The sequence below is a fragment of the Teleopsis dalmanni genome, chromosome 2 (assembly GCF_002237135.1).
Source record: "Teleopsis dalmanni isolate 2A chromosome 2, ASM223713v2, whole genome shotgun sequence".
Lineage (NCBI taxonomy): Eukaryota > Metazoa > Arthropoda > Insecta > Diptera > Diopsidae > Teleopsis > Teleopsis dalmanni.
Genome location: NC_051847.1, coordinates 144881961 through 144909739, shown reverse-complemented (window position 1 = coordinate 144909739; position 27779 = coordinate 144881961). Strand labels below are relative to the sequence as shown.

The 27779-nt window shown below is 26.3% G+C and overlaps 1 protein-coding gene across 1 annotated transcript; it reads right to left on the bottom strand.

The window, feature by feature from the left end:
• Positions 1–121: 121 nt before the first annotated feature.
• Positions 122–12697, bottom strand: LOC119684997 (alpha-tocopherol transfer protein-like). The gene is made up of 3 exons (XM_038099162.1): positions 12484–12697; positions 1089–1393; positions 122–1013 (listed from the first exon to the last, which is right to left on the bottom strand). Exons 2-3 carry the CDS (start codon positions 1391–1393, stop codon positions 392–394), a joined length of 927 nt encoding a protein of 308 aa, XP_037955090.1. The 5' UTR covers positions 12484–12697; the 3' UTR covers positions 122–391.
• Positions 12698–27779: the final 15082 nt, after the last annotated feature.

Sequence of the window (27779 nt, the reverse complement as noted above, 5' to 3'; positions counted from 1 at the left end):
GAAGGCAAATTCAGTATATTACCTTATAAAAAGAGAGAGAGAGAGAGTAAGCAAAATAGAAATGCTTATTATAGTTTATATATAGTCAAATCAAATATTATTAAAAAAATTTGTTCGCATTTTTTCCAAGCTTTTTATTTATTTTAATAATTCAATTAAAAACATATATGAGAAATGAAATGTTGTGTGAAAATTTCGCACCTAACAAAAATGACAAAGCAGTTCAAGTAATGCTAACCGAAAATAACAAAAAGTATATTAAATTCATAAAGTATAAAAAAATTAAGCTATAATACGATAATGAGCACCACATTAGCTTTGGTTGTAAAAACTAAAGTAGTCACCACAAGAAATGATCTTTAGGATCTCAAATTTGAATCTTAATTGCTCTCTAATCGATGTTTAATTGCCTGAAAGAACCTTCCATACCGAACAAATCATCGCTAGTCTTTGGTGAACCTGGACGTAAAGATTCATTTGCTTTCTTATCCTCTTGCTCTTTGAACCAAGCAGTGTAATCATTCAACTTCTTCTTCCACATTTGAGTTAATTCAATGATGGGACCGGCTTTGCCACCATATTCGTTGGGTAAAAGATCCTTTGGCACTACTTTGTATAAACTTTCAATATTATTGTGGAAAGTAATACGATTGCGTATTTTCTCTTTAACGAATGGGCTAACAAATTTAAAGATTGTATCCACTAGTGGTGATATATTAATGACATGAACTTCTTTCACTTTTACTGGATATGCCTCTTGAACAGCGATTAAGAATTTCTTAACAATGGTTGGCGAGAATTTGGCAAAATGAGCTGCAGTAGCAACAGCAGCATCCAAAACAAAGATATCACCAGCAATACCGACACTTTCTTCAGCCAAACGTACATCACCAATCATAAGTGCAACTTTCATGGCATCAGGAATTTGGCTTGGTTGAAAATCACAATCAATAGCACGTATAAATGTAATACGACGGCCATTTGAAGTTAAACCGGGCAATGTAGGGCAGTGTCTATAGGATTAATATATCACATAATTAAAGTCAATAATTTCAGAGAAATAAATTGCTTATTCTATTTAAACTTACACATAATCAAACACCATGGATAATTCTTCCCGGTTAACATCACGATTCGCAAAGAATTCTGGGACAGCATTACGCATAGTATAGTACATGTCAAGCTTCTTTTTCACCTTTTCCAAACTGAATTTGCAGCCACGCAAGAATGTAGCCAAACGTTCATCATCCATATCCTTTGGTAAATGTGGTTGAGTATTGAGCCATTCGCGGATGAGCTTAATGTCACGCTCAATCTCAGCTGGATTCTCAGGTTCGCGCAATTCTTCGCGAATGCTAATGCGTTGTTGTGGTGTTGGCTGTACGAACATCATCTAAAAAAAAAGATTTTGAAATGTGTTAAATTTAAAGAATTAAAAAAAAAATATTAAAGTATATTAAAATATTAAATTTTGTATAGAAACGATATCAGAAACGTGCTGACTTGATTTCGGATTGTTATGTATGAAAAGAAATTTCTATGAATGGAATCTGAGATATTAGTTTATTTCTAAGCTCCCTTCAAGTGGAACCTAATGTTTTAGTCAAATTTTTCTAAGTGTACTGTGAAGAATAGCTTACGACAACTTTACAGCGTACGACCATTTAATTTATTGGGACTACCAATTTGTCCCAAATGTTTTTGTAAGCAGATTTATTCATATGAGCTAATTGTCACTACCACTAGATTCTACAAATCCTTATATCCAATTAAAGGTAGATCGCTTACTGTTTAGAGTCGTGGTTTTCTCAAAATTGTCTTCCTTATTTCGGACCAATAGTTTATCGAACAACTTAGCTCTTTACCACATAAGTGCAGGCTTTTTGCTGAGCACTTAATTCTTGTACTTAAGTCACCATACTTTTCAAAAAAGTCGTACATATCTTCTGTCAAACTAAAAGTATTTTTGCAACAATATATATTATATAATTAAAAATATTTTGAAAGATTTGGTAATTTATGTATAGAAGTTATGCTGCAATAGACTGTATAACATTTTGTTATTATCTTTAAAAAAAACAATATAAAAATATATGCAAACATTAAGAAATAATTTTTGAGGCCAAAACCTTAAGCAAACAAATCGTTTACCCTATTGACATATAAAACTACTTTAATTACCTTAACATCAACTAACTGCAATATAGAAACCAAAACTATCTTCTACTCACATCACATCTAAGCATCAGACCACATTGGTGCCAATACATAAACGTTCACGAATTCTCGTATCTCGGTCGTTGGCAAAGTTATGAGATGCTAAAGTTTGCTGTTTTTTTGTTTTACTAATTTGCATAATCAGTTTTGGCAACAACGGTTAGCAACGATATTACCATTGAAAAAAAGTATCTAACCGAAAATATACAAAACGGGGAAAAAAACTCGAAAAAGATACTAGAAAATATGCATATCAACAGCCAAAGCGGAAACGGCCGCAAAAAGTTAAATAACTTTGAGGTCATATTAGCTGAATTATTAACATTTTAAATAAATTTACAAAAACTAAAAATATATAGATATATGTGTATAGATACATATGTATATATGGTAAAAAAAAAAGAATTCAAGTAAAAACAAATTGCATAACTTTGAAGTGTCGCATTTAGGTATTTCATTGAATTTTACGGTTAAATATTTCAAAATTGTGTTTGGTGTTCGTATCTAAACTTGACTTCACGATTTTTTTTTGCGGCCATAAGATTTTGTCTACCATAGACATGACGTACTGTCTTCTGAAGTCTATGAAGATTAATTTGTAATACTCAAATAAAACTTAATTATTATTGAAGTAATATTGTTGCTTTTGTTAATTTTGGTAAGAAAAAAACTGTAATTAAGTTGAATGTACTGCTGAATATTATTTTGTTTATAGATACAATACAAAATTGAGCAAAAGATACTTCTGGACTTAAATTTAAGTGTGGTGTTTATTGGCGTTCACTCAAGTGTTTCAAAAAATAAAAAAATAAAAAAATATTTTTAATATGACATGACTCGTCTCCATCACAGATAGGTTAAGAGCTGAAAATAATTGTTATTCTTTTTGAAATTTGTATTTTTGAACATTAATTTTGATTTTAATTTTTGTGTAATTAACTGAATCTAAATTTAATTACCTTGCATAGCTTTCTAGTGATTAAAGTCTTGGAGGTCTTTTGCGATTTATGTATTTATATCATGTTTATTTTTTGTATGATTTTTATCAAAATATATTATTAAGAAGTTATATATTATGTATAAGTTAATAATCTATATATCTATATTATTATTTAATTTTAAATGTCTCATTAAGATAAAGAGATAATTTCTAAAATTATATGTTTATAATAGAAACTACAGAAATGCAGAAAATTAACAACTTTTAGTTATAGTCCACTAAAAATATATAGATTATAATTATAATATATATAAGATTGAGATTAATACTATCAATCTGATAAATAAATTTAAATAACAATATTAGTAACGATTTACGTAGTAGACACACTGAACGTATTTGTATATTTGGAAAAATAAGCTGTAATAATATAAAGAGTATTAAATAAATAGGTTTTGAAAACCGATAAAAATAATGAATTTTTTTAGGATGATCCAATTGCATTCCAACTGGTCATAATTATCAATTATATTGAACCAACAGAATATGATGTTGAAAAAAAATAAAATTTTTTAATTTATTTCGAATTTTCATTAGAATCTATTATAATCTTTAGCGCGAACTATGGATCTAACACGGTCTACAAACAAATCGGTTGCTGCACATACATGAACTCGTGGAAACTTCAGTCTCACGTGGAGAAGGGTTTTCTTAAAAAAATGAATACTCTAGTATTTTTAGTGTAAATATTGGTTTGCAAAATATCTCATATCGAAATAACGAGTGAGTTTGTATTTGTATGTGTCACACAAATAAACTAAAGTGATTAAGTGTTGGTCAGCTAAAATTTCAATTAATGAAAGTAATCTAAAAATGAATTTTTGTTGTTGTAGTTTACTACTTTTCGGAAAAAATAACCTTTAAAGTGATTAAGTAAACTAAATTACTTTATTTGTTAACATATTACTTAGTTGAAAAATTCTTCTCGTAAAAAAAAGCATTATTCAAAAATTGATGGCCTTTTTACTCTACCAAGCTTAATATTTTTTAAACATTGTTCAAAAGGGCAAAGATTTCACTTCAAATTTTAAAAAAATTAAAATATTAAGCATTAAAAATTTGTATTAAACATTTAAAATAAAATAAAAAATAAAATTTTAAAGGAAAAAAAATTTTATAAAAAAATGTTCATTTCAAAATTTTTAAAAGGAAATTATTTAACAAAAATTATCTATTAAAAACTCTATTAAAAGATATTAATATTAAACTCTATACTTTTAATATAAAAAGTTATATTAAAAGTATATCATTCAAATTATTATATTCAAATTATTATATCATTCAAATAAGAATCAGCGAAAAACATTTTATTCTTGTTCAAAACTTTGGCAATTTGATAGAATAAACTGGAGAGAAATATTCGATACCAACTTGTCCAAAATTAACACTAAAACTCATTGAATGCAAATGATAGAATTTGTCAGAACTCCATTTCATATCGTTCATATATATTCGAGCAACATAAGAGCCCGTTTTTGTTATGCGTTTAGAAACAAACTCAATTTATTATATTTAAGAATACACAGAGTAGTGTTCTTAGGTCCACATTAATTTCTACACCAAGAGAGAGATAAAGTGGGAGAGATTATGAACATATATATCTGTTTTCTAAATATTTGAAAGCTGTTTTCAAACAGTTTATTATATGAATTTTTTAATTTTTTTACACTTTTTTACACTTTTTAGATTTAATTTTAAAATTTTACCTAATATAACAGCAAAATATGCTCAGTTTATTTATTTTAATTCCTATAAGAACCGAAACCATAAATGCAAATGGGACTAGGTCGGTCACACTTTGCGTAGACCGACTGGTAACACTACAAGAATGGCGATTGAGTGGAACCTGATGGGTAGCAAAAGAAGGGGCAGACCTGCACACACTTGAAGAAGGCAAATTGATATGAAAATGTCACACATGCGGAAAAGCTGGGGAGAGTTTAAGCTACTGACCATCAATCGTACCGAGTGGAAGATATTTGTTGCGGCCCTATGCTTCTCCTAGGAGTTAAAGGATTTAATATATAATATATATATTTATTTTGATTAATAATTTTATTGATTACTTTAAAAAATTACATAAAGCAAAGTCTGAATACATAATAATTTGTTAAATTATATCTTACATTTCAATAACACTTTTTTTAAATATATACTATATAATAATTCAATAAATAAAAATTATGCAAAAAGAAAGATAAATTGCAAAATTTTTAATTTTATGTTTTTTTTTTTTACTTAAGATAACATCTATTAAATTGCTAAATTGTAAATGTTTATTATTCACATTAAACATATAAAATATGATGGCAAAATTTTGGACAGCAAATTTTTTTATGTAAGCACGTATGACTTTTAATTAACATTTTGGTGACACCAAAAAAATTGTGTTACATTTTTGCAGAAAGTAAAATAATGTTAAGATTTATATTTAAAAAAAAAAACTAAAAGCACTAAAATTAAAGAAAGCAATAACAATGTCTTTGAAAAAAAGGCAAAAGCAATATCAGAAGAAAGCAAAAGTCATGAACTGCAAAAACCAAATAAATTCCAAGCACATTTATGACGTGAGTTCATAAGATAACATCAATAATAATACTGTATACCGAATATGTAATAACAGAAACAACACAGCAAGCACAGCACAGCAGAGTAGCTACAATAACAGTAACGGTGGTAGTGTTGAGATTTCAGTGAAGGTACAAAACATACACAACAACATGTGTATGTAGTTATAGCTACTTATAAAATGATATGGTACATGGCACATATTGAACTATTTTGTAACAACGAAAGTATCAATTTGGCACATAACAACATAACAATAACAATAACAGACAAATTCATACTGCTTACGTTAGTTGCGCTTATTTTCACTGAGTCATCAATGGCATCGTTGAGCGCACATGTAAAACGTGTGCTGTAAGTTTTCAGTTTTTTCTTTCTTTACTTGCATACACATATGTATATAGAAAAGCTCTGTTAACGTTTTAAATAAGTTTTGCTAACATGTTAAAGCAATGCAAATATTCATACATAACATAAACAGAGCGGCGTTCACTGATTGTGTGTATGAGTGTTATGTTATGAGAGTATTTTACTTCTTACACTACACTTTTACACTGTTGATTCATTGCTGTTGGTTGTGTTTATAGTGGACAGAAAGAAACTGCACGCTTTAATCAGCCATGCCTGTACGCTTATTGCAAAAGTTGAAAATTGCTATAAATGTTGCAAAATTGCATGCAACAGGTTTTCCATTTTAAAATTTTTTTGTTTACATTTTTTATTATATTTAATTTTTTAACCATTTTTTTTATTATAAAGAAACTACAAATTATAACTATTTTTTCGAAATGTTTTTGTTTGAATTTTAAATTATTTGAAAATGCATTAAGCCAGGCTTTTTTTGAGAAATGATTATTTCTTATGCAAAGAATGAAATTTTATAGAATTAGCGTTTACTGAGGAAATATGTTTTACTTGTTGTTTTGCGCCATTATTGTTTATATTTTTTAATAAAAAAATGCATATTAAATAGTCGTTAACTGACTGCACTGCATACAAGTACTTAACAAGTCAATATGTATTTAAAAAATAACGTGATTTACATCTAATTTTTTTTTTACTAACCTAAACTAACTTTTTGTTAATTAACATTTAAAATTGCTTTATTTTGATTGCCTTATAATTTGCAAAAAAAAATTAATCTAATCTAAAATTAATATTATTGATATAAATAATGATTTCTTTTATGCTGCACCTTTAATATCGTTATAATTGGCGAAGTAGTTAAACATTTGTTTATAGTACTGAAAAATTTTGATATACTTTACTGAATAATTAACTACTTTTAAAAATGTATGTCAACGAGAATTAAAAAAAATAATAGCAAAAAATAATTAATAATAGATTGTAAATGATTAAGGTTCGATGGGGTTTTCAGATTTGTTAATCAGAAAAAGGAAGGCGTTATAAGTTGTTCCTAAGATGCTCCTTAAAGCAAATGCTTTGCTATTGTTTTCTTATTTCAATATCATTATTTTTTTATGTATTTAATATTATTACTTGTTTTTTTACATGTCATAAAATTTATTTATTTGATTTGCTTACAAAATAAAATAAATACTATTTTTTTGTCAAGCTGTGTAAATGAGTAACTATTGAAAAATAATAATAATATTACAAAATGTATATAGAAAAATAAATATAAAATATAGGAAACATTACATAAAAAAAATGTATGTAAAGAGGATATTATTTTTAATGTTAAATTTAGTTGATAGTTTTTGTATGTCATGTAATTATTCACTTTTATTTATATTTATTTATAATTAAAAAATACAGTGAGATTTTATTAAAGAATTCATTTAAAATTTTTATTTATATTTATTTAAAATTAAAAAATACAGTGAGGTTTCATTAAAGAAAATAAAAATACTAACTTCAGATGCTGGATTTAGATTTGTTTGATATATTTTTTATATTATATAATAGTTATTATTTAATTCATTTAAAATTGTTATTTATATTTATTTATAATTAATTAATACAGTAATGAATTAAAGACTATCATTATCAGTAATTACCTAAAAAGAACTTTAGATTAGATAAACAGTCTGATAAACTATTACGTTTCTTACAAGCAAATCTGGAAAATGCAATAACTGCTTTGAAAGTTTACAAACAAAATATATGCAACATATATGCCATAAATCTTAGAGCAATATATATTTAATAACATAGCTATAGTTGTACACATATATAAGAAATCATGAGACCAAAAATGAATGTTGGTTTCTATTAGAGGCATTCAAAAGTATCGGCAGTGAATTAGCGTTTGAATATTTTGCCGGAAATAAGTAACAGTAAAGTTAACATATAAATAAAAGTTCGACGATTGCTTTTATTAAATTTTAATTTACTTTAAATTAAAATTAAAGTTTAAATTGAATTTCTGAGTTCCGTGATTATAAATTAAATTTTCCAAATTAAATATTTAAAATAGGGGAGCACAACACAGCAGACCAAATTTCCGGAAATAATGGAATTTACAAAAAAAATTATAAATTGGTGTTTGGTGAAGTTGGGTATTACAAACTTTAGTTTTTATTATCTCTTAATAGAAACATAAGATCAAATTTTATTGATTTAAAAAAGTAGATTTAATTTGACTAAGTAAAGTTTTCATGTTTTAAAATAATAAAATTTTCAACAGTATTGCTATGAAAATTCAGCCTACTTTTTGAAAAGAATCATATTGACCGTCAAAAATATCTTGGCATTCAAAGAATTGAAAATTACGAAAAGCATGTCGGTTGGAAAAAACTTTTTGGAACTCTAATATTTTTCCGAAATTAAATTTTAATATACAAGATAGAGAAACTAATGTCAAACTTGAACAATTACTGTTAAATACAGTTAACTGAGATTTTTGAGTTTGAAAATAAGAATACTGAATATAATATATAATTATTTATTGATTTTGTATTAGTATTTACCAAATACAAAAAATGGTTAAAAATTGTTTTGCTTCAAAATTTATTGAATTCTCAAACTATCAAAGGAAAGGTTCTTTTGCACAGCCTTTTCTTTTGGTAAGAGTTTGTAATAATCTGTTTAGTTGACAATTGATCATACAACACTTTGATATTTAATATTATAGTACACTATACTATTTAGAAAATTATATCAAATTCTACAAAATATCTATAATTTTCTATTGTATCGATTAATTGTAGAACTTCGTGATGGCCTTAGAGAAGCCATCTTGAAACTATATATATGATCTATTACCCTATTGTATTCCTATGAGTAATAAGTACAGCAATATATAGGTCTATTTATTTTTTTGTATTTTTAGCTAGTACGGATAAACTAAAACTATTGATAAGTCTTAAAATATTCTTTGATACAGAACTTCAGTCAATTGAATAAAAAAAATATGGTGGTACTAGACCTGTTGCTAAGTAAATGCAAGATATGGGCGGATAATATACGTGAACATTTTACTCTGCATTTAATTGAATTTGGATATATCAGCATCTTTTAGTGCCAACAACATTTTTAGCATATAAACACATAGGAAAAGGTTTGAGTATTAAATTTATTTTTTTTGCTTTCAAACAGATACTTCAAACAAACTTTTAAAAATTAGTTTATATAACTATTTTATATTTGTAAAGTCGCCGTAGTTTTATGTGAAGTTGAAAGACAAAAAACAATTACAAGAACTCTGGTAAATGATTTTCTATCATTTCAAAATTTGAACCTAAAACCTAGTAGAAATACAAATATATGTTTAAGTATATTATTACTAATATATAAACGAGTATTTAAAAAAAAATATTACTAAAAAATAAAATTAACTTTCAAGTTCAACTTTGTTGATTTTTGTTTTTAATATCTTATCTCAAAACCATTTTATTTTTATTCACATATTATTTTTATTGAAATAGCATGAAAGTCTCAACATACGGTGTCACAATGATTTCAAGTTAAAACTGTTAAAACTTGGTTTATTTATTTAACAAATTTGAAACAAAAGACTTAAGCAACAAACTTCAAGTTCGCGTACCTAGATATGCTTGTATGTTAAAATTCTGTTATTTTTTATATATAATTTGTGTCTCTAGTGTATCTATTTAATATGTGTGTCACACAAGTTTTGTAAGTTAATTCTTTTTGGCATAAAAAGTAAGTATAAAATTTTGTTTTACTTACTGGAAGTTGTGACTTTTTTGGTAGATATTTTTTAATGTAACGTGTGAGTTTTCTCAAGTAAAGCTGTCACCATTAAAAGTTTTTAGTTATTTTTTTAATAAAAAAAAAATACTTCCTTTCTTCACTCATAAAATTAAATTTAAAATAAAAGTTAAATTAACAAACAAAAAAAAATTTTTTTAAAACCTTTTTCTCACGCTAAGTAACAATTTATTTTAACATTATTACCGTTAAAATACTGTTAAAAATTGCTTATTTGCTTTATTATTGCAGACTCTAAGAAAAACTCTAAGAAAAGCTGAGTTTTATAAATAAAATGCAGCTAGAATAAAAGTATCTAAGTAGAGATGTTGATGGCTCTAAGAATATCATCAAGGACTCCAATGTCACATATTAGAAAATCTTGACAATATTAAATGTAAAAAAATCATGAAAAGAATTTAGTATAAGAAAATAGTATAAATATAATATAATAGTATAAAAAATAGTGAAAGAAACTGTTATATTAATAATCATCTATGTAATATGATTCGCAGGAAAGCACTACACTGTTTATTATTACTTATTGTCAATTAATACATTCATGAACTCATTATTAATCATTTTTTAAATAAGACTATTTCCCCAAAAAATCCAAAATTTAATTCATTAATTAATTATGTATGATTATTTAATAAATAATCACACATCATTTGTTAATTTTAAATTATAAAAATCGTAAGTCATTTATTATGATTAATATTAATTGAAGTAATTTCAAAGAGTATTATTAAGTACTGAATTTGTAAATCATATAATATTATTATCATGAAAATTAGCTTTGAAAATTAGTTTACTTTCTAATAGAGTTAAAAATGTTTTAACAATATGTGAATATTTTTTTTTAAGGATTACAGTAATATTTTTTAAGGATACATGATATAATAAACATTATGCATTAAAACATTAAATGTTTTAAGTTATATAAAAATACGGTCAATAAACTCAATGAGTAATAATTATAACAAAATAATATAACAATTTTTTTTTTAAAAAAACCATTTTTTATTTAAATAATTAAGTGTTGTAATGACATCTTCATATCAAAGGGAAATTTCAAGTTTAGTAATTAAAGTAATTTTTTTATTACTTATATTATTTATATAAAGAATTTGGTGCCAATAAACATCTTTACTACTTCACAATTGTGATTACTATTAATAGAGAAAATTGAGTTATAAAAGATTTTGTAGTCATTTTACGTGAAGAAATGTCAAAGATTGCGAAGGTCCTTGTATATTATTTTTGAACGTATATAGTTCAAAGCTTAACTATGTAGTATTTCTGTTTATCAAAATTATTTAAATATGTTAGTTATATCATTTTATAATATTATATTAACAAATATTATATACTAACAAATTAACTTAAAAACAAAGACCTATCCATTAGAAGTATTAGAATTTTATACTAAATTAAAATAAATGAAACTTATTCCATCCATATAGATAAACTAAAATTACTTATGTGTTATATATAAACTTTTCGTGATGTTAAAAATATCAATAATGGAAAACTATACAATATATTTAATAATATTTAAGGATTATATGAGAAAAGAATATTTATTTATATTATTTATGTATTCACATTTTTATTATATTTATTATATTATATTTATTTATATAATATTTAAAGTATAAAAACATTTTTGTTATGTTAATGTATCTTATTCCTTTAAGTACTCAGAATAGCTAAAAACATTTTAATAAATTTAATACTATCAAGATTTTATATTTTTGTGTCGACACTGTTTCTAATTATAAAAAACTTTGTATATATACATATGACAAAAAGTTTCTTATTATATTTCATTGTTAATTTAGAAAAATTTTGTTAAAAATAAATTATTTTTAAAATATAAGTTAAATTTTAAAAAAATAATTTCTCATAAGCTGTTAAATTTTGTTTATTTAACACTTTTTATATTACGAATTAACAGATAAATGAAAAAAAAATTAAAGTTTCTAATAGGTGAATTATTTTCTTTTTATATAGGTCGTTGACTGACATTGGAAAATTTATCTTCTAAATCATTTACTTTTCAAAAACTGCTTTTATAGAAAAGCTGAATATATATCCTTCTTTTACTACAGGCTTGCAATATATTGTAATTTTATAATTTTACTTTTTTAATTTTTAAATTGAAATTATTAAAATTTTATGAATTTTATATATTTCTGTTAAGACAAAATTATTTTTTATATTAAATTAAATATTATTAAAATATTATAACATTCAATATATTGAAAGAATAATTTCAAAACATTTCATTTTTAAATTTTTCACAAAACTTATATAAAAAAGTATATATTAAAAACAACATTAAAAATGATTTTTAGAAACAAATTTTGCTGTTTCACAATATAAAATATATATCAATATCCTCGTCACTGAATTTTTTAAATATTTTTTTTATACTCGTAATTCACAAATAATATAACATATATAGCTAAATTCAATTCTAACTTCAATTAATTATTTTTTTCACATAATATTCTCACCTTGATAGTTTCTTTTAATATTTAAAAAAGTAATCCAAAGTAAAAAGGAAAATCCTTTAAAATATTTTGATTTTTAGCAAAGTTGAAGTTTATTAAATCCAACAGAACAGGAACTTTGTGTTAAGATACTTTAATTGTGGTTTATTTCGAACCGAAATACACGCCGCGTTGTTTTCAGTAAACGACCGTTTCGATTGTGACTAAAACTGCAACTGACTTCAGCTAAACATGTTTTGGCGCTATATAAACCGGCCGCTTGTAAGATCGGTAAGCCGTCCAAAAATCTATGTAAGTCGTTCGTTCAAAATGAATGGAGTTTGGTACAAGCGTTTTGCTGGTGTTGAATTAATGCGTGCTTTTGAAATGTGCTTATTACCGCACAGATGTATACGAACACAGGCACAAATACAAATTTATATATATGGAATAGATAAAAATATATATATATTTATACATCTATAAAATCAGTAGTGTTAGACGACGCGTCGTTTCGGCTGGTTTTGTTGCAACAACAAAATCAACAATAATATTAATAATAACTACTTTTAGTAACTATAACTAAAATTCAAAATATTTACACTAAACGCAATAATAGAGCAACAGCAGCAGCATAAATGGTAACAGCAGTAATCACAGTGATTATAATTTTAGGCCAACATACGAAAGCCAAAGAAATCGGTCAAAAATTATTTGTAACACAGCAAAGGCGGCGAGTAAAGAAAAATTTCTTTATGCAGCAACGTAAGTTTTGCATGTTTTATGTACTTACATCCTTTGACCGGTATGTTTAGTTCATGGGATACATGCGTTTATAGCACAAATGTTCCAAGAACACTGATGATGGGTATTTGGCATTACTCGAAACAGTTGTATGCTCAGCCAAAAATTCAAATAATAAAAATAATATAAAAAAAGAATTTTTGTTGTTGTAGTTCACTACTTTCCGAAAACCTCTTTATAGCATTACTTTAAAAACTAAGGCTATACGAGGGCGGTTTGATAAGTCAGTGACTTTTTGAATTTTCCGCGCAGTTACTCCAAATGCAACAGTGCTGCCGTCAGCTGTAATCTACCAGTGGGCAACTTTCTAATTTTGAGCAAGCTACGTCCTTCAGTTGGTGTTTAATAGTCGTTCAAAGCAGACAACCTCGTGAATGTTTACGAAAATGGAAAAAAGTGAATTTCGTGTGCAGATTAAGCAAGATGGCCAAAATCCACGAATCGGGATACGAACTGCTACCCATCCAGCATATTCTCCAGATGTAACCCCCTGCGACTATTTTCTGTTTCCAAACCTAAAGAAATGGCTGGGCGGTAAGAGATTTGAGTCGAATGAAGAAGTTATTTCCGAAACAAACGGGTATTTTGAGAGCTTTGAGAAAACCTATTATTTGGAGGGAACAAGAAAATTTGAAAAACGCTGGACTAAATGTATCGAGCTAAAAGGTGATTATATAGAAAAATAAAATGTTTATTTGCCGAAAAAAATTTGTCTTATTAAAAAGTCACTGTCTTTTCAAACCGCCCTCGTATCTAGTGTATGTATTTTACGTTTGATTAAATAGTATGATAAATCCATTTATATATAAACCTTTGGGAATAATAACAGAAATTTCTTCTCGTCCATTTTATTATTTAACATTTCTTTAAGAATGGTTTCAATTTACCTTCTTCAACTTTGTTTTTAAAAATTTCACTGGTTTTAGAGTGAAGTGCTATTTAATTCAATATATTTGTCCAATGCAGTTTATTATGAATATTTTGTATTTAGAAATTTGGCCAAGGGCTTAAGAGGAAGATACTTTATTAAAGGATAAGCAACCACCTAGTGATATATACTGAATAATTGTTATAAACTTTATAATCAAATGATTTAGATTGTACAACGAACCTTTTTCATCATGGTTTCGCTCGCCGGATTCCAGATTCAGTCCTACAATAAATTTTTTTGATAAGAACAGTGGAAAGTTTGCGATGATGTCTGGGAGACCTAGCGTACGACGCGAACGGAGGCTTTGCGAAAGATATGTTTCTGTGTTGTGGAATCAATGGGTTCGTGATAGAAATGTAATTTTCTGTCACACCTTGTAAGGGTACTAACGAAATGTGTGTTCCGTTTGTCCAGCAATGATTATTTGGGGAGCATGTATTAAAAGAGAATGAATCAATAAAATATTGATGGAAGAAATACATAATTTTCTATATACTCTTATTAATAAAATAAGTGTTCAAAATATTTTTGTGAAATATATTATTGATTTGTTTATACACACAAAATGAAACAAATATGCTTAACTATCTCTTTCCAACAATATGTTGGCTGCCTCTTCTAGTTTCACAATGATATTCTGAATAAGTAAGTATTTATAGCTCATATCGATAAGCCGGAATTACTGACTATAATATGACTGACCCATCTTATAAAATATACACAATTGCACGATAAACATTTGAGTGAGTGTATGACCGTGCGTATTGCCACCTCATTGCATGTCGGGAAGAAAATAGTTTTCTGAAAATTGAAAATTTTTAATTTTCTATAAATACAACATTACGTGTAAGTTATCATATCTATAAATATTTGTATCTTAATGCATATCTGGGTATAATCTTTCAAATCGAAATACTTGTATCATGCGAATTATAATGATAAATATCTACACGAGCGCCAAACAATGCAATAGAGGCGCTCTGCAAAAGTGAATCAAATTTGCACGCTTCAACGAAGAAAGCGTTTTTAATTTTTAATTTTTTATTTAAAATATTATTTTTGGTAAATTTTATTAAATAAAAAAATTTTTATTTTACTGAGATTGCAATATTGCAGCAGTGGCGTGCATGAAAAATGAGTAATAAATTTGAATCTCGTATCATGAGCAATAGTTTTAAAATTGATATGATATATTTTATGTATTTTTTTCACAATGGATATTTAGCTTGATTTAAAAAATAAATAAATTTTATAATTTTTTATGAAACAATGTTTATATAGTTTCTTCCTATTTTACTCATAAAAAATTAATACCAGCATGTAATAATAAATTTTCAAAAACAATTACCATAATTTGCAGATTTAAATACAAAAAAATATTGTTAAATTATTAATTTATTTAATATTCTATTTTTATTAAATTTATAAAATGAAATATGTTTTATGTCTATAATCAATTGTGCATACATTCAATTTTTATTACATTAAATATTTACTCTTAATCCTACCATTTATCCATTTTTGGATACATATATTGAATATTATTTTATTTTTTATTTTTAATGGAACGAAAGCGTAATAGTTTATATATAAATGAATATACATAAGTATTTAAAGGGAAAATCATAATAGTCTTTTAATCTCTTAAAGTAAATAAATCTTCCAAGTCTTGAACCTGAGCACATTATAGCGAATCTGAAAGTTGTGTACTACGCTATGGCGGTAATAATAAAATAATTGCATCTGCAATGTAACTAATTTGAAATGTTAAGGCTGGAATTAACTGAACATATCGACAACAACAAAATGCAGATAACTCAAGCAAATGCAAATGAACTCTAAAACGAGTTTAAAAACAAATGAGCCAAAGAAAAGGTTCTACCGATCTTCAAAAACTAATCCAATCTCAATATAGAAATGGAGCTATTGTGATTGCACGAAAGGAACTAAGAGTTAATTATCGTCGACTTCGATAAAAATACTTTTTCAATTTACCAATTCGTGTATGAAATAAGCTTCAAGAGGGCATTAAAAAATTAAATATCCGGATGGTCACAGGAAGATGAATACCACTGGCTTTGATATTGTGCGATAGCGAGCACATCCGTTTCGCTTTCAATAAATGATCACTTTGTTGAAGTTTTGAACCACGGCTTCAAAGTTTAAGCAAATATTTACTCCAAAAAAGTTTTGTAATGTTTTCTTTACCTAGTATGTTAAAATTTTCAGAAGTTGAACGTTTCAATAAGATTTTACAACTACCTACAGATGTCCAGAGTTATTTAACATGATTAACTGCTGTGAACGTTAAACACCATGTTGTTCTTCACAAATGTATCGGTATATTGTGCAGATAACCGCCTCATCGGAACTGCGAAGAATTCCAAATCTACCAATTGAAACTATACGTTTGGATATAGCATTCATTTTTGTGCGGAGCGAGACCTATCTAATATTTCTGCATGTCTTTGGGTTACCGCACCTCCATATAGAAAAAAACTAAATACATACAGTCATTCGAGTTTTAACCATAGTCACTACGATACTGCCTTCAAGGAGCCGACCTCTATTGGCCAGGTCAGCCAAAGGTGTTGACCCCTGTGGTTTCAGATTAACACTTCCCAGCGTGTAAGACGGGCACAAGAGAAGCGCGGGAGGGAGGTCACTAACTACCAGTGATACTTCAAGCAGTATCGAAATGGTGACATCTGCTTACAGCAAGCATTTAGCAACAATTGTTGAAAACCGACGTCTTGATGTGCTCAAGAAAATATTTATACGTAAAAAAAAGAAGATTGTACACGTCATGTATAATAGACATAATCACTGAAGAATTATCTGAAATGCAATTATTTTTTAACATTATTCTTTGCTGCTTAAATAAAATTTAGTTTAAAACAAACAAAATACTGTGTTCTGAAAAAATTTATTTCAACTGACCACAATTTTCATTTGTATCGATGATTAAATCATTTGCTGCTTCTAGTAACTTGTTTAATCGATTCAGAAATACCCCTTGTACCGTATTTTAGTAAATTAGATAATACTTTTTTGTAAAAGATATCTCGAAACATAAATCAAAATTTTAGAACTAACGGAAATGCCTGCTATCATACATTGTGACCGAAAAGTTTTCGGAAATTCTCATTTAAAATTCGCGCGCTGTATATTTTTCGATATTTTAAGTTTATGTACGTTAAAAAAACGAAGATTGTACACGTCATGTAATTCATAGACATAATCACTGAAGAATTAATCTGAATGCAATTATTTTTTATACTATTATTACTTTAGCTGTCTACATAAAATCTTACGTTGCTTAAAACATAAAACAAAATTTAACTTGTGATTTGAAAACAGACTAATTTAATGTTACAATGGTCATGAAGCCACACAATTTTCAATTTCAAATTAAGCAATCAATAATTAAATCATTTAGTACTGCATAATTACATAGAAACTTTTGAATCATAGCTACATTCAGATCAGTACTTAAAGTTTATTTATATCTGTTATATCTAATACTGATGAATAATAAATCTTGTGAATAAATTTTGCTATAATAAATCAATATGTACTATATCTGCTATATTTTATATTATAATATTCCCATCCACTTGTTTAAAATTACTTAGCAGCTTAGTGATAATGGGGATAGTTTTCTCCCTATAATTTAAAAATTTTTATAATTATTCTATAATAAAATTTAATACCATAGCCAGATTTAAAGATTTTTTTGTAATCGGAATAAATTTAATGAATAAATTTTAATAAATCTGAGTCACTGCTTTTGAGCTGCAATAAAGTCAAAGATGCTCATAAGATGATTATTATGTCACAATGTTTTATACAGTTGTTTAGTTTTGTTGAAATCATCAGATATCTTCAAATCATAAATTTCATTGCCAATTTATTTATTAAATGATCTCGAACTAATAAACGAAATGAAACCCTACTTTCTACAAGTCTTTAAATGCGCTTAACTGCTTTCTTATTTTAGTTAACGGCAAAGCCATTACGTTCCATTTCTTAATTTAATGTTTTAAACTGCTAAGCTGTAAATTTTATTAACATTAATTAAAAATTTTAAAATTGCCAAAAAAGTACAATTTAAAATGAAGCATAAAAAATAATAATAAAAAAAGTAAACCGAAATAAGTTGCATATGCGTAGAAACTTTTTAATTTTTTATCTATTATATGTGCAATGTATCTGTGTGCCGAAACCGAAACCATGTACTGTGAATCATGTGCAGCTTCCATGTCTTTGACTTTATTATTTAATTAATTTATTTAATTTTGTTTTTTCTTGTTTTTGCAAATTTTTTACTCAATTTTAGCGTTTTTGTAACCCGTTTTTTCTAAGTTTTGTAGTTTTTTAAGGTTTTCATGTTAAAATTTTTTTGTTGTAGATTATTTTATATCTTCTATGTGTACGGTTTTTTCATACTGTAATTTAATTATATGCAACCTTTAACTATTATGTTTTAGTTATAATTTTAATTTTTTAGTTCTTTTTTGTGGTAAATTAACGAAACGCAAGCTTTGCCAATGAACTTAAAATTTTTTAAAGATTGACTTCAATTTTGCATATTTTGAGTTCATTGAAAAATAACATACAACTTATATTGGATCTATGTATATCTGTAAGCATGTATTTGAGTTTTGCTTAAGAAATGTTGTTATGAAGAGTATCTATCAAATATAAAAATAAATATATGATTAATAAACTAGAAAGAATATTTAATTTATTTTGAATTTTTTATTGAAAGTGGGTTTTATGGACTAAAAAATTGTAGTGTTGAAATCATTGCTCTAATAGTAACATATAGCAATTTTTAATATTATATTCATTTTTGTTTTAATTGACAATATTTTTAAATCTGTTTTTTTTTCTTAATTCTCTGCATCAATTTTCAATATAGGCCGTGTGCAAATTCGAGTAAATTGAGGTAAAGTAAATTGAAATTCACTAGGGAGGTTTTGCAGTTATGTAAATATTTATTTCTTTATTTATATTATACTTGAAGATTTTGATTGTAAAATACTAATATTTTAAATGGCAAGCTTTACATCTATTCTATCATCAGTTGATTAGCGAATCAGTAGTCAATTCAGGATATAAGAAACATAATAAAAAATTTCACCTTTTTTAATTTTGTTTGCGTTAAGAGGGAATCTTAATACCAGAGATTCAACATAGCGGAGATCTACATTAATATGAATTCATTGGATGATGTGTATCGCGTTTGATTACTTTCAATATGGGCAATATGATTACAATTTTCAATATGGGCAGTGTGCGAGTTTGAGTAAATTGAGGTTAAGTAAATTGAAATTTACTAGGGATATTTTGCACTGCAGTTATGTAAATATTTATTTCTTTATTTATTACACTTATTCATTATTTTTTGTTAAAAGTTTTCAAATGTATTTATTTATTTATTAAACATATTATAAAATTTTCACAATGGTAACATTTAATTTACCTCATTTTTATCTAATTTGCTCTACTCGAAATTCCGGTAAATACCAACATTCGCTGCCATACCGACATAATTAAATATTTCCCTCAATTTACCATCAATATACTCAAACTCGCACACGACAATAAGAGGGAAAACATATAAACGTATTTTTATATTTTATATTTTTTCTGCAGCATGAACTCTCGTCATATAGGTGCAGGTGTAGCTTAGTTCTGCCATGAAAGTTGGTTCATTATAAAATATGGAAGTTTCAGCCGAAAATTTGTTTTCTAATAACTCAAGAAAGTGGCAGAAACTTCGAAGTGACATAAATCATGATCCACAAGGCCTTGGATACAAAGTAATGAAGAAACTAGAACTAAAATCAGAAGTAAGTGATCTAGAAAAAGGAAAAATTAACGAAAATGTTAAAATGCTGTTTCCAAACTACGATATGAGGAGTGACGAAAACGTCGCATAAGTTCACCCGAAAAATATTAAAACTTTCACAGAAAAAGAACTTACGATCGCAGCTAAAGAACGCCGACTGAATTTTAAAAATAATTGCAGAAAATAAATCGGAGACACTACTACTAATTCCAAGGCATATATTACATATTAATATTAGAGAGTCGGGCACACTATTCCAACAACATAAAGCATTCCATATCCTCACTACAAAAAAAAATACAAAAAAAAAATAACCAACTGTACCATTGATGATCCAATGTTCCCCTGAGAAGGTGATGGAACTTGATTTTGACGATGTTATTTTTAATTATTTTTATTTATTTTTAAGATATCAAACACTATATAATAGCTTAAAAGCGTTCATTATATATTGACAATTTAAGCCTTCAAGTTTTAAAGCTCACATCCCTAAAATATGAAGTATTTTTATTGAGGGTAGCTATATTACATACAGTCATCATGACATATCTCCCAAAGATAGGACTAGTTTTGTCAAAGAATTTCAATATTACATATAATATTACAGTTGTACTGTGCGAATTTACTGATATAGCTGAAAGTTTTGCTAATAGTGATTAAGTAGTGAAATATGTAGTGATTAACTGACGAATATTATACTTCTAATGTTGAAATAATTTAGTTTTTTTTTGATCCATTCATCAAAACGGGGAATATTAATGACATTCTTGTACGCTTTACTATTTTGTAAAAGTCTTTGGTGATGATATCTACTAACGATATATATGACTGTTTAATTCAATAACCATTTTCCTATTTTAGCAAATTATTCCGCATTCACCAATATTTACCATATTTTGATATATAATATATTTATATTTATAAGATTAATTTATATTTTATTAGGCTATTAGGAATAATTTTTTTATAGTTCATTGCAAATTAATTTACCTATAAATATTGTATCTACAATAGAACATTTTTATCTATTTTTAAACACTGCAAACTACAAACTAGTTATGTACAAAGGTAGAAAGTCCGTATTTCAAGTAATTTTGGAAAGACGGTTTTATGCACCTTAACCAGTTGGAAACTTTGATAAATACGTTCTTTTGGTTTATTTTCAGATTGAAGGTGTTGTGAATTGTAGCTACACATTTAAATATTTCAAAAGTAATAATAAAATAATAATATTTCATTTGTCTTTATTGATTATGTATATAAGAATTAAAATATCTAAATCACTTATATATAAAATAATTAATTATCTAATTATAATAATTACACAAATAATTATAAAATAAATTTATAAATTTGTTAAATCATAATTACAACCCAATATTTAATAATTTTATTAATTTAATATATGTTACTATATTAAAGAAAAAAATAATTATTTTAAATAAAAAGTATTTATACAACATACAACAACAATTTCTACATACATAATTATATTATTAATTTACAATTACAATTAAGAAATGATTTCGTTTAAAAATTAAGTTTCATGTTAATTTTTAAATAATTTTCGAAAATGAATTTTAAGTTCATAAGACTGCAAAATTATGAAAGTTCATTATCATTAACTAATATTAATTAACATGCAATAGAAAGCTATCTTCCGACTTTTTCACATTACTTAAGTGTTTTTTTAATTATTTTTATTATACTTGTATGTATTATATATTTTTAAAATTAAGATCAATTTAACACTATGTAGTAAAATTAAAGCATTTCTTTTTTGAACAAGTGTTGATTTTTATAAAATTGTCTTAAAGTTATCGTTACTTAGGTTTTTCTGTGCTACTTTAGTTCATAGGACAGTTCTATCTTGTTTAATTTATAGCATTCCAGAAATTTCTCTATACTAAAAAAACACTTAGCAACTTTTAAAATTTAAACTGAAATATTAAGAATAATTATTAAAGGGTTTCCTATAGATAAACAAATGATTGTTTGGATAATAATATATTATTCAAAAATAAAATTTGATTCATGGGATATTTTTTTTTGAAGCAGTTGATCAACCCATACTCCCGTTAAGAACAATCGCTTTCATTTGCAATTCTCCAATCATCGTACTTAGTCTCTTTAAGATGTATAAAGCAGTTATACATTAAGACCGAAAAGTTTTCGGAAATTCTCATTTAAAATTCGCGCGCTGTATATTTTTCGATATTTTAAGTTTATGTAGTTTGGCAGCAATTAAGGACAATTACTATGCCAAAAATGAGCGCGATCTGTCAGACAGTTCGTTTACGGCAGCTGTTGAAACCAGTTCACCTCAGTAGTGCGTTGCGAAAAAAACAATGGAAAAAATATTGAACAAAGAGTTTGCATCAAATTTTGTGTTTCGAACGAAATTTCGTGTGCAGAATCGTTGCGAATGCTACAAAAGGCTTATGGGGAATCAGTTTTATCGAAAACTCAAGTTTATGAGTGGTACAAAGCCTTTCAGGACGGTCGTACGACCGTCGAAGACATTCTCGCAACGCACTACTGAGGTGAACTGGTTTCAACAGCTGCCGTAAACGAACTGTCTGACAGATCGCGCTCATTTTTGGCATAGTAATTAAAGACAGTGCTGCCAAACTACATAAACTTAAAATATCGAAAAATATACAGCGCGCGAATTTTAAATGAGAATTTCCGAAAACTTTTCAGTCTTAATGTATTATTGATGATATTAAAACTCACAGATTTTTTTCCAAGCCTGCTAATAAAAGGAAACAAATTATTTTTGTTTTTTATTGTTTTTGTATCTATATATATAGATGGAACATAGTTAATAAGAGTGTAATCCGTCAGAAAAAAATGAAAAGAGATTTGATATATATCAATATATATATTTTGTTAATTATTTGTTATTAAAACGTTTTTTTTTGTACATAATAAGAAGAAATTTGTCAATTAATTTTGTATTAGCGGGGTTGTTATTATTGCTACCACTCTTTATTTTTTATATAAATTGGTTAATATTTATTTTGGGAATATTATAATCTACTTTGTAGATAATGTGGATTATTATATTTTTTTTTTTTCTAGCACAAATATTTTTAACATTCATTATTAAAATAGTTAATTTCACTAAAACAATTGATAGATTTAAAGATGTGGAACTTCATGACACCAAATTAATCTTTGAACCGTTTTAGGTTATAAGTCCCTAAAAGTATTTCAGATTGTCATAGTCTTAGTAGCCTTTCCCAATAGAGTTCTCTTTTTTTTCCTCTGCGGCGTTCATAAGAATAGATAGAGTTCCTTTGCCTAGACCACAGAATAATTCAGGGCCTATCATTCGTGAAGCCGCGCCTCTTCTTGCAAGTTTGTCTGCCATTTTATTGCCTTGGAATCTTTTGTCTCATAGAATAAATGAAAAAAATTCTATCTTGCACTTATGTTTTTTTTTAAGTTTAGTTTAATTAAAAAATGTACATTTTTTTATTAAATTATCAATTAATTAATGCACATTTTTTAGTTTTATTGTACACGAAATTTAATATTATATTGCAGACAATAATTTTAACCATTAATTTTTTATCAATTCCATTACAAGAGATACATAATAGATTATATAGCTTGCATCACCTGTCAATAATTTTATTTAGCTTGAACTAACTAAAAGTATGATTAAACTATACAAAATGATCTGTTATCTAAGTAACAGATTAATGAAAAATATTTAACAAAAGAAACTAACGAAATTAAAAATTATCTACTTAATTTATAGATGTGTAAATAAATATATGTTTTTTATATATAAAATTGATAACAATATTTCATGAAGTAAATCATAATTAAAATTTTATGAAAATATAAAAGCAGCAAAGAAAAAAGAAACTTCGGATGCCAGCCAAATTGTTTTATAAGTCAAGTCTAGCGCTGAGTTTGGATGATAACTGACAATGACGTTGTGGATGAAATGTCAGTGAAACATGGCCAAGTGAGTTATGATGAACTTTTTTATTACAGCGTTAGTAAAAGCGTGTCTTCATTAAAAATTTACAAAAAAAGTTAAAAATTTTTAATAATGAAATTACAAAAAAGCTATTTAAATAAAAAGTTGACTACTGCAATAATATACATAACCTTTGACTGACTGGATTACTTTCAAAATTTCAGCGAATTTTATTTTAATTATTAATTTTTTTTTTATTGTCATTACATATAAATATTTTTTACTATACTAGTCCATTATACTACATTTTTTAGCTGGTTTTTATATTTTTTTCTCTGCTATAAAAAAATGTGTATTCAATTTTTTATATAAGCAATTTTAAGGGTTTAAGTTTTAATGTCTTTAACTAAAGCCATTGACTCTTTTGGCCAATGTTAGTATAATTTTGCAATTTGTTTAAAAATTTTGTAGTGGCTATTTTTTGATATATTGTCATATTGTAGTTCCTTATGGAAAATTTTGCATCAACATTAGAGTAATAATTTAATAGTTGTTTTAATTACTTAAATAAAGCTTATTCAAATGCAAAGTAATATAATTGTTGAATAATTATATTTATATTGTGGCAATATTATACTTTATATATAAATTAGTGTAAAATACTTTTATACAGTTAAATGCTTACAAATGAATTAATTTAACCAAAAATGTCACTTTACCAGTTTAAAATAATAATCATATTTTTATTTAGTTTATGGCAATTATAAAACAAAAAAAAAACTAAATAAAAATAAATAAAAATTAAAAAAATAAATTAAATAAAACGAATATTTTGATAGTTTATATTTAAGATTTACAAAAAAAAATTTTTTTTTGTACTGTAAATAGTAAATAGATCAATATTTAATGCTATACACAAATGCCACTAATAGCTCAGTTCATGGAAGCTAGACTGTCAATGACACCCCTAAGAGAGGAAGCTGATGTGATAACCACGGAGATATTTTAAGGCGTTAGCGTACTGTAGGGAGTTTGGAAAAGCATATCCCTATTTGAATAGATATTTGGACGTAGAGCTGTAATTGTCGTTTTAATAAAGGGAATCTATATTTAAGGAACCTATCGTCCATAGCTTCTTTCTGAATAGCGCCAGACAATCCAGAGCAGATGAAATATATATATATACTAGCGGATCCGACAGATGTTGTCCTGCATGATATACTAAGCGATTAGGATATTAAACAAAGTAAGAAATGAAAGACAAATAATGTAATAATTTTGTTATTCTATAGTTTGAAATAACATCAATTTTTCCAAAAACAATTCGTAATAATCAATAATGTTTGTTTAATTTCATCTTAATGCGAGTTGATGAACAATATTTTTACTCAACTCTTGAGGAGTATAAATGAATAAACTTGACGGTTTTCCAACGCGAGAACACGCCACATATAATTGGCCATGTGAAAAGACCTGATTTTCTAGATCTATCCCACAAATCGACATTGTTTAACCTTGTGATTTAATAATAGTCATGGCAAATGCCAATTGGAAATTGCAGACGTTTGAATAAAATGGGTGTGTCTGAAGGGATCATTGGGATTGGTGGCAGGAAAACAGCTTCACCTTCAAATTTGCCATTCGAAATTGTAGCTTAAAGTACATTGCCCATAATTTTTTTATGACTTATCTTGTGCCGTTGCATAGCTTAGGTGTATTTAAATTCCGCAGCATAATTATAGGTGAGCCAATTTTTAATCTTAAGTCATGTGGTGGCATGCCTGGTAAATCCAGCGAATTTAAAAATTCAACAGGATAGTTGAACGATTCATTTTAGAGACTTTGAACTTTTTAAACAAATCAAAGTAAGCATGAATAAATTTTAAATGTCTAATATAAATATATATGGATACAAAAAAACTGTATAATAATTAAAAAACATTATCCAGTGGACCAAATTGTGAATCTAAACCATCCTTGAATCTACTTGAACACACACAAAAAATTTCATCAAAATCGGTTAAGCCGTTTAGGAGGAGTTCACTGTGAACACATGTACAGAAGAATTATATATATAAAGATATATATATTATATATATATTGTATATTATATATTAGATATTATATTTTATAAATATATTATTATGATTATATTTTAACAAATATTTATTTACAACGTTTATATAAATAGCAGGTACCAACCCTTTTTAGTTAATCGCCAAGTCAAATTTTAACCGCCATGTAAAAATACTGCAAACTATAATATTTAACGATTAATACTATATATTAAAATGGAAAGTAATGTTCTTTCAAGGAGGAAGAAAAAGACTGGATCAAGCAACTGCGGAATCAAAGTAGTAACACAATATAGGTATATGGACATCATTTCAATTTTAATCTATTATCTGGTATAAAAATCAAAGGATTCGAAAAGAGCAATAAACAACATGATAAACAGTTTGAACATCTGTAAGGTCTAGGACGAAATGTAAAATAATTTACCCATTGTAACTATTATGTGTAATACAGCACAAGTTTGCAATTTCTGTCATTATGCAAAATTTTCAGTTTTTTTTATCAAAACATACCTGTCTCTATCAAAAAAACAAACGTACAATGCACCATATCCATTACATAATTAATCAAATAAATATGCTAGAAATTTACTTACTAGAGTATCTTAATCTTTTTCTTAAAGAACATTATTTAAGATACTTTTACACTCTTCGAGGTATAACACACTAAGTTAATAGGCTGAAATGGATTTTTCGTTCCACCATTATAATATAACCCAACTTCATATTACTTATGCATATATTGATGTTGATCTTCCAGAATTTTTGAAGTAGAGAGAAGAGAAGGAGTATTGAAGAAGGTGTAGTTATTAAAATTGTGAATTATATACATATCCGATATTCAAAGCCATAATGTTTTAAAAATGAAAAATATTACTATAACAATTGGTATTAATAGTAACACTTCTGACTTTTAAACATTTTTTAACAATTTCATACATTTGCATTAATATTTTCAATAATTCATTGCGTTTCAGAACAGTGGACTCTAGTTTTGTAACCAAATAAAAAGTTGTCGTCAGCGATATATGCGGTAGTATTATCCGATTCTAAAAATCCGATAGTACTAAAAGGATTTTATGTCTATGTTAATAGCATAAAAAATAAGATAACTAAGAGAAACTTTAGCAGATAAGTTCATGTGTTTTGAAAACTAAAATTACGTAGTCATTAAAAAAGATCACATATTAAAGGGAATTATGTGTATTCTCGTAGAATCGGATATACACTTGATATCAGTATTTGTAAATAATAATGTTCAAAGTACAAAGCTTAAAGAAAAAATTATTATCCCATTTCATATTTAATAAATATTTTAGATAAGTGACAATTGTTTACTTTTTATACTCCGTATTTTATATATATAAAATGATTTTGTTTTAATGGGAAAGTTAAAAGCCACAACATGTCATTAACTTGTTACGCTCACTGTTTGCTCCTTGATTTTGTTTATAATATGCAAAAATATTGGGGTCAAAGTGACTAATACATATCTTATAAATAACATAAGCGTAAGGTGACATATAAAAGAAATGTAATTCGCAAACGATAAATTTGTAAGACGATAAATGGTAGAAGCCATGTCTAGACTCACTTACGCTCGAATAAGATTTCATTTATTTTTTGCTTTTCGTTTTTATCTCATCTATTATAGAGAAACAGTGCAGTTTAATTTGGTTTTTTTTATAAAGAAATAGAATTTATAATTCATATTAA

Coding starts and splice junctions, on each gene's coding strand:
- LOC119684997 (XM_038099162.1), bottom strand. CDS start 1,393: ATGATGTTCGTACAGCCAACACCACAACAACGCATTAGCATTCGCGAA. Junction 1,014..1,088: donor TCCATGGTGTTTGATTATGT/GTAAGTTTAAAT, acceptor TTAATCCTATAG/ACACTGCCCTACATTGCCCG.